This window comes from Oncorhynchus kisutch, linkage group LG3 (genome assembly GCF_002021735.2).
Source record: "Oncorhynchus kisutch isolate 150728-3 linkage group LG3, Okis_V2, whole genome shotgun sequence".
Taxonomy (NCBI): domain Eukaryota; kingdom Metazoa; phylum Chordata; class Actinopteri; order Salmoniformes; family Salmonidae; genus Oncorhynchus; species Oncorhynchus kisutch.
In genome coordinates this window covers 77,841,340-77,850,479 of record NC_034176.2, presented here as the reverse complement: position 1 = coordinate 77,850,479, position 9,140 = coordinate 77,841,340, and the positions used below count along the sequence as shown (strand labels likewise).

The 9,140-nt window shown below is 46.0% G+C and overlaps 1 protein-coding gene across 1 annotated transcript; it reads right to left on the bottom strand.

The window, feature by feature from the left end:
* Positions 1-1,209: 1,209 nt before the first annotated feature.
* Positions 1,210-8,049, bottom strand: LOC109881218 (hepatocyte nuclear factor 6). The gene is made up of 2 exons (XM_020473367.2): positions 6,520-8,049; positions 1,210-2,790 (listed from the first exon to the last, which is right to left on the bottom strand). The coding sequence occupies exons 1-2, from the start codon at positions 7,661-7,663 to the stop codon at positions 2,426-2,428; spliced, it is 1,509 nt and encodes a 502-aa protein (XP_020328956.2). The 5' UTR covers positions 7,664-8,049; the 3' UTR covers positions 1,210-2,425.
* Between the last annotated feature and the right edge of the window lie 1,091 nt (positions 8,050-9,140).

The window sequence follows — 9,140 nt, the reverse complement described above, 5'->3', positions numbered from 1 at the left end:
ATGGAGAGAGAGGAAGATAGGAGAGATGGAGGGTTAGGAAGATAGGAGAGATGGAGAGAGAGGAAGATAGGAGAGATGGAGGGTTAGGAAGATAGGAGAGATGGAGAGAGAGGAAGATAGGAGAGATGGAGGGTTAGGAAGATAGGAGAGATGGAGAGAGAGGAAGATAGGAGAGATGGAGGGTTAGGAAGATAGGAGAGATGGAGAGAGAGGAAGATAGGAGAGATGGAGGGTTAGGAAGATAGGAGAGATGGAGAGAGAGGAAGATAGTAGAGATGGAGGGTTAGGAAGATAGGAGAGATGGAGGGTTAGGAGGAGAGGAGAGATGGAGAGAGAGGAAGATAGGAGAGATGGAGGGTTAGGAAGAGAGGAGAGATGGAGAGAGAGGAAGATAGGAGAGATGGAGGGTTAGGAAGATAGGAGAGATGGAGAGAGAGGAAGATAGGAGAGATGGAGAGAGAGGAAGATAGGAGAGATGGAGGGTTAGGAAGAGAGGAGAGATGGAGAGAGAGGAAGATAGGAGAGATGGAGAGAGAGGAAGATAGGAGAGATGGAGAGAGAGGAAGATAGGAGAGATGGAGAGAGAGGAAGATAGGAGAGATGGAGAGAGAGGAAGATAGGAGAGATGGAGAGAGAGGAAGATAGGAGAGATGGAGGGTTAGGAAGATAGGAGAGATGGAGAGAGAGGAAGATAGGAGAGATGGAGAGAGAGGAAGATAGGAGAGATGGAGGGTTAGGAAGATAGGAGAGATGGAGAGAGAGGAAGATAGGAGAGATGGAGAGAGAGGAAGATAGGAGAGATGGAGAGAGAGGAAGATAGGAGAGATGGAGAGAGAGGAAGATAGGAGAGATGGAGAGAGAGGAAGATAGGAGAGATGGAGGGTTAGGAAGAGAGGAGAGATGGAGAGAGAGGAAGATAGGAGAGATGGAGAGAGAGGAAGATAGGAGAGATGGAGGGTTAGGAGGAGAGGAGAGATGGAGAGAGAGGAAGATAGGAGAGATGGAGAGAGAGGAAGATAGGAGAGATGGAGGGTTAGGAAGATAGGAGAGATGGAGAGAGAGGAAGATAGGAGAGATGGAGAGAGAGGAAGATAGGAGAGATGGAGGGTTAGGAAGATAGGAGAGATGGAGAGAGAGGAAGATAGGAGAGATGGAGAGAGAGGAAGATAGGAGAGATGGAGAGAGAGGAAGATAGGAGAGATGGAGGGTTAGGAGGAGAGGAGAGATGGAGAGAGAGGAAGATAGGAGAGATGGAGAGAGAGGAAGATAGGAGAGATGGAGGGTTAGGAGGAGAGGAGAGTGTTAACAGTCACACTCAGGTCTTTAAAAATACTCTTTACAACATCAGCTACAAAATATAAGACATTATTCTTTGGTTGTACTTGTTGCTGTGATTCTGTCAAAGTGATTTGGTATTATAACTGCATACAGTCTAGGCTACCTGCCCTGGAGTGGAGAAAGCTTTGGTTTTCATTTTTACTGTTTCAACAGTACAGGAAGAAAGCACTACGGAATGGGTCAGGGGTTATGGGTCATGGTTAGCAGCTCCTACTGGGGCAATTTCCCCCCTCCCCTGTCTGCTCTTCCAGTGAAGGAGGTAGAAGTCCCCCCTAATCACTGATCCCGGGTCAGAAACAATATTTATTTAATCCTTCTAATGGTTACTGAAAGGATTGGGGGCAAGGTCATCTGAATCTAGATCCGTTTATGGCAGCTTCTACCTGGAGTGTCTGGGGTTTACTGACGGACAGAAAACTGTGACCAATCAAATGTCTGTTTGTCCTGATGGACAGAAACTCTGACCAATCCAAACGGCTGCTGAACATTCCAGTGGCACCTGTAAGATTCCTCCTCAAAGCTGATTGACCCGTCCCACAGGATCTCCGTCCACTGGTCAGAACCCACACAGCTGATAGGCTGATTAAACGTCCATCCAGAGGCCCTCCTTCAAACCGACCAGTCAGATCAAAGATAAGGACAGTGGGCAGGAGGTATTAAAGCTGTGAGATCAGTGATTGGGTAGAATGCCAGAACAGAGTTTTTAAAGCAGGTCAAAACAAGTCTTTGGTTTGTTTTTTCTTTGGACACTATAAATAGCAGTGTTATAGTACAGGCTTTAAGGTCAAAACGCTGTTTATAGGTATTTTCCTTAGTTTCTACATTGTAAAGCTTTTCCACCGAGGTTGAGTCTGTCAGTCTGTCTCCCCATACACAGTAAAAATCTTGACTGCTTCAAACTAGAAAAAGATAAGTCTCCACGCTAACTAAAAACTTTAACACCATATCTAATATAAAATGTAGTCAACTCAACACTTGATTACCTGAGATGACATAATTCTAAATTGTAAGTCAGCGTGGCAACTTATTTTTTCCAAGTTAAATCAACTCAAAATTGTGCCCGCTCTCCCCCTCCAGTCCCTCCTCCTCAGGCTTTGCTGCAGGTGGAGACGGAGGAATTAGCGGAGTGGGTGGAGCCTCCGTTGTCGTCGAGCCACTTGTCGAGGCTGCGTCGGCGTGCGTTCATGAAGAAATTTGAGACGGTGGTCAGCTCCAGGCCCAGCTGCTGGCTGATGGTGATCTGAAGCTCCTTGGACGGACGCTTGTTCTCCTTGAAGATGGCGTGGAGGGTCCTTCTCTGTACGTCGGTAAACACCAGCCGAGGCTTCTTGGAGTGGCCACCATTACCGCTGTGGTTGCTGCCGCTGTGGTTTCCGCCGCTGCTGCCACCGCTGCCACCACGGTCACCACCAACTTTACAGTGGCCATGGTCCTGCTCCTTGCGCTTACACGCTAAGGATGGGAGAGAAAGAGAGATGTTATAACAAACTACATCATAACAACATTAACACAGTATACAACACTGTATAACAACAATAGGCTACAGCACACAATCATCTATACCGTGGAATATAACACACACACACACGGGTAGCCTCATAATAACCTCCACCGGAGCTCACAGTTGAAAACAATTGCCGCTGACCGTGGTGCTGAAGCACACGGTAAGTAGGCCTCTCCCTGCATATCGAGACTTTACCGATAGAGTGCAGTAGTGAGCTGTCAAACAGCTGTAGCAGCGCTGAATTCGACCAAAAGCCATTCATTCTACTTAGCTGGAGGACATCGGCTTGACAGTCACTGTCCCAGATAGATTATTTAATATAGATCTTAGACCATATTTTCTTAGACCAAGGGTATTTCACTACCACTACCAAGCAAGATGGATCTGCATGCCAGGTGCGTGTTGTTGATAAGTGATATTCGAGTCTATGAAATGAACAATTCACAGAAAGGTCTGTGTGTGTTCTGTGATAGCAGCAGTATTAGCCTAGTTAGGTAGACACCCCTAGATAACCATTAACAGAGAGCTACCGCTCCGTGTGGAGTTGTGTTGGCATCCTATCTTCTCTGTTTGTGTGTGTGTGTGTGTGTGTGTGTGTGTGTGTGTGTGTGTGTGTGTGTGTGTGTGTGTGTGTGTGTGTGTGTGTGTGTGTGTGTGTGTGTGTGTGTGTGTGTGTGTGTGTGTGTGTGTGGAGCTCTATCCTATCTGCTGCGCTATAAATCAACGTGCTGAAGGCCACAGTGACACCCCAGCAGCCACCGCGCGGAGCAGACAGACAGGTAGTCGGACAGGTTGGGAGCTTTCCCAGGCTCGTTATCACCCTGGTCCCACCACACACACACACACACACACACACACACACACACACACACACACACACACAGCTCTGCCCGTCTGACAATCATTAAGCAGATAACTCCACATTGAGGTAGCCTATGACGTGACTACACACACTCGTGTACCAGCAGTGTGTGTGTGTGTGTGTGTGTGTGTGTGTGTGTGTGTGTTGTGTATGTTTAAAATACATTTTTATAAATATATATGAATAGCCCCTTTTCCGAATCCAAGAGCCGGTTCACTCAGTTTGACAATTATTTTTAATTAGGCCTATTCCAAATATGTTCAATAACATGCTATTAGGGGGCGGCAGGTGGCCTGTTGGTTAGAGCGTTGGACTACCAACCGAACTGCTGCATGATCGAATCCCCGAGCTGACAAGTAAAAAAATCTGACGTTCTGCCCCTGAAGAAGGCAGTTAACCCACTGCTAGGCCATCATTGAAAATAAGAATTTGTTCTTAACTGACTTGCCTAGTTAAATATAGAAAAGCACAAACTTCCCAAACAGGAATATAATAGGCTTAAAGGTGAACGAATTTCTAACGAACAAAATGATAATGTCAGAATCAACGCTTGAGGTAAATTATCGACAGGTGCAATGTCAGGCCTTAACTTTTACAATTACTTTAAGAAAACACATTTTTATGTATTTGCTGCAAAAATGAATATAAGGTTAATTATTAGGTTAATTATTAGGTTAATTATTAGGTTAATTGATGAGTGTGAGAGGGAGTGTATAGGTCTAGAATGTACAATTAGCTTTTAGGGAATTATTTAGGGAACTATACACGCAACTTCTCAACAACATCGTGCCAAAAGCAGAGGACCACAACGGAAATGCGTTTTTGCTGCATTATGCTCGATTATTTGAAACCCACTTCACATGTAATACGTTGCATTTCCAATTCGTGAAAAAAATCTATCAATTCAATATTAAATAGGTTAAGGTCTAGTCTACCGGCAGGCTAGGCCTCGGTGACACGAGAAAACCGCCAGGCATACATGATGTAACATGGGGAAATGGAATAAGCCACATTTCAATAATCAATATCAATCTTCTATTTTAGTTCTTAGTAGGCCGATCACACACACATTTCACCCGAGAACCGATCGATATATGTTCGGGTACGGGCTTCCTTTTCCTGTTTACAGACATTCTACATTTCCAGAATCTGAAACGCTATTAATACTAGGTGAGGTATTTCACAACGAAGCCTTTATGATTCAGTTCGAAGTTATATAAAGTAATATGTATATACTTTCATTAGGGAGAAATAAAATATATATGCGCATGGATGCAATAGCTATATATATCATGGTTGAGGTTTTATGGAAGTGAAATTAGGCTAAAATAGAATGAAGAGGGAGACACTGCCAAAATAATCTCCCCACTCAAAAATTCAACACAATAAGCCTAATGAAAAATATGTTATTTTACTTTTTACTTTTATAAACGCATGTCAGGGCTAAATAGAACAGCACAGGCGTACTGCCTAACATTCATGAATTCAATGTATATCCAATGTATATTTTTTCTGTCCTGAGTGATAATGTTTTCCCTTAGCTCACGAGATGGAAGGAATTATTGGTTCTAATTCTAATGGATCAATACAAATGTGTTTGACGTGCGTCAACAGACTTATAATAAGTAATACCCTGATTTTGAAAGATCAAGAGTTTCGTTTGGACTGCAACATGTTTATTCGTCTATTTAAGTCACAAAAAATGTAAAGTGACATGGTATATATATGGTTATATATACTGTTAATGACACACACAAACACACGCTGCAAATAATCAATGGCGATTTAACACACTTTCAGCAGCGTACCGCCTCACACGTTTCACAAGCCAAAAACCCATCCGCCTCAGCGCGTCATTGATTAGACATAAAGCAATTCCTTTGTATGCTGGCGACTGCGTGGCTCCGTGTGTCCGCTAGAACGGTTCAGGCGGATTGACTCGGGTCCTCGGGGACAAATTAATAGAGAGCTATCTATCAGTTAATTACCACAAACCCAGAGTCAACCCCGCGTCACGCCTCCTAACGAGTTTAGCTCCAAAACAAAAACACACTCACTGAAACACAATAAGTGCGTCAACGCAGCCAAAGACACAGCTTCCATAAGCTTTCCTCAAGATTTCAAATAATGGTCATATTGATCCTGGGAAATATTGTATTATCTTGTATTATATTATATTGTTATTCTGTTATACTATTTTCCGCAGATGTTCCATCCCTCAGCCCTGAAATGCACAGCTTGAGGATGTTACTACATGTGCTGGCAGCAAATTCATATTTTCATGATGTAAAAATATTTTTAGAACTTGATTCTTATTCTCTCGCGAGTGGACTCTGTTTACATGGACTCGCGTGGACTCTGTTTACATGGACTCGCGTGGACTCTGTTTACATGGACTCGCGTGGACTCTGTTGGGAACAACAAAAAGCTGATGAGTTGGGCAAAATAATCTCATTCTGGTCCCAGATCACCTTACCAACACACACACACACACACACACAAACACCCTCCACCCCCACCCCACACACACACGCACACGCGCGCGCGTGAATAGACACATGGGCCCTTATCTTATAGAATGGAAAAAGCCAAGAGACAGAGATTACAACAAAGACATTGATGAATTCAACTGCAGGAAATTCCAGAGGGAGGTTTCAGTTCTGTCATACCACTGGCTACTCCAATGTCAGATTCAAGACAGCTGCAGACAATAGGCCTACTGTTACAATGACGAGCACCAAACAATCTTAAATACCCAATATGGATAAAGAGTAAAGGGAGAGAGAAAGAGAAATAAAAATGAAGTAGGTATTACCGAGGGTTCGCTCACCTGCGAGCCTGAGCGCGCTCATGCGTGTGAACTCAGGCTCCTGCAGCCACTTCCACATCCTGCGGAAGGTCTCCCGGCCGGACTTGAGTTTGGACCAGGGCTTGGGGTTCCGGAGCAGATCTGACAGTGTTCCCTGGGACCGACACAACACCCTCTGGGCGAAGATAGCCTGGGGGATGGAGTAACGTTTCAGCTCTGTGGTGATCCTCTGCGCTACTTCTTTGGTGTTTACTTCTTCCATTTGACCCGTCGAATTGCCGTCGGTACCGCCACCACCACCAATCCCGTGGACTTGAACCCCGGGCCCTGAGGCGTGGCTCTGGGTGTTGTTGTCCCGGGGGTTCCCGTGGCCCAGGACGTGCCCCGAGGCTCCGAGGTGGGCATGAGGGTGGTGGTGATGGAGGCCGTTTATATGGAGCATGTTCCCCGAGGAGGTGAGGTGCTGTTCTGCGTGTCTGGCCAGCATGGTGGGGTGATGAGCCTCGAACCCACCGGGAGTCAACTGCATCTTCTCCCCCGGCATGGAGGCTGAGACCCCGGGGTGGGCATAGGGAGGCAGGCCGGCCTGGGAGCTGTGTAGGCCGGCCAGGCCAGAGCCAGACAGTGGGGAGAGGCTCTGTCCCATCCCAGGGGCGTCTTTGTGGTGGTATGGGGAGTAGAGGTTGTTGATCGGCGCCAGCCCCCTTTCATCCCTCATAAACGTAAAGCTGCCGGTGACATTACCAGGGAGTCGCTGATGATGATTATGAGGATGATGAGGATGGTGGTGGTGTGGATGATGATGATGATGGTGATGATGAGAGAACTTGTCTGCTACAGTGGAGATGGGGGGTAGGGGAGGCTGGAGAGGTGTGAGGGTGGTGTAGGTGCTTGCGCTCATTCCAGGGGGGGTCTCGCACATACTCATGGCAGGGTGCAGGTGATGACCGGGGTGTCCAGTGTTGTGTCCGTGATGGGAGTGGTATTCTCCCCCGTCTAGCAGGCTCGTCATGCCCATGGAGCGGTGCGCCAGCCCTCGGCCCCCACCCGGACGGGGGTGTGGGCTGTGGCCGACTAGCAGCTCTCCTGGACCGGCCACAGACTCATGGCTCAGGTCGCCGAGGCTCTCCATGGACAGTTGCGCGTTCATAATGCTTGGCGACCATCTATGTGACCTGGGAGAGGGATGGATGTCCACAGAACAGTCCAGAGTCCTCACGGCGGGAAAGTTCCCTCCCAGTCTGTTGGTTTGTTGTGGTGGTTTGTTCTGTCTCCTGAATCCTGGTTGATGGACGTTTTTTCTATCCTTTTTATGGCTGGTGTTTTCTTCCTCTTGTCTTTGTTGATTATTTTCTTTCCTCTGATTATATATTTTTCTTTCCCTTTTAGACTCGTTTTATTGATACCACATTTTATTTTTTGCTTCCTCCGGGTTGTGTCTCGAGCCCCCCCGCCTGTCCTTGCGCTCCGGTCGGGTCCTGCGCCATCTCTCTCTCCGTGGCTTTTCTCGTGCTGCTCTGTTTCTCCACACCTCCGTTTCACCGCTGCCGATCCCGAACATACACACATGCGCACGGGCGACCTTCCATCCCCGCCCACCACACACACACACACACACACACACACACACTGCTCTGACGTCAGTTATTAGTATTAAGATACCTGCTGGTTATTAACCCCCCCCCTCTCACACACCCATTGGAATAAAATAATTGAATCACAAATTAATTGATATTATTTACTAGGTTATAATTTACACGGTCTATTGAGCCTATTGTATTTCAACACAAATAAAAACCTATTGATCCAATATTGTTCTGGAGGCTCCTTAACATGTCATGCAGAACAAATGAAGTGAACTTCCGGGTTCATTCTCCACTCGTCAATGAGGTGCGCGCGCGTGTGCGTGTGTGATTAGACCATGACAGTGTGCATGCAGTATTCAAAACCTTATATTCACACACGTGTCCTTCATAATCACCACCTATCTTGAACCAAATGTCATCATGCTGTTTCTCTATTTTTATATAATAAAGCTAGAATGGGATCCCAACAAAGTCCCCTAATGGAGGATTATTGTAGCAATCTTTCAACTCCAGTCCGAATGAAAACCATTCCATATGTCGGTTTGAAGTAACAAATGAAGCTGTACTTCTCTCTCTTTAGAAATAAAAAGATGAACAGATGTGTCTATTGTTAAACCATTAAGATTAACGAACCGGCCGGCAGTGCATGGGAGTGTGTGGGTGTGTGTAGGCTAAGTGTGTCCACGCGTGCCCCCATCGATACGCGGAGTGTGTGTGTGTGTGTGTGTGTGTGTATGTGTGTGTGTGTGTGTGTGTGTGTGTGTGTGTGTGTGTGTGTGTGTGTGTGTGTGTGTGTGTGTGTGTGTGTGTGTGTGTGTGTGTGTGTGCGTGTGTGTGTGTGTGTGTGAACTTGATCACAGTGAAGAAAAGTATTAATTCATGAATAGGCCTATGATTACATAAACATAGCACCTCTCATGATAATAATACTTACTAATGTTAGTACTTAATTGAGAAACAATTGAATGACAAATATGTTTTATTGCGTCATTTTATTTCCTTCACCCATTGAGTAGGCCCACATCATTACAATACAATTTC

Coding starts and splice junctions, on each gene's coding strand:
- LOC109881218 (XM_020473367.2), bottom strand. CDS start 7,663: ATGAACGCGCAACTGTCCATGGAGAGCCTCGGCGACCTGAGCCATGAG. Junction 2,791..6,519: donor CGCAGGTGAGCGAACCCTCG/GTAATACCTACT, acceptor TCCCATCCTTAG/CGTGTAAGCGCAAGGAGCAG.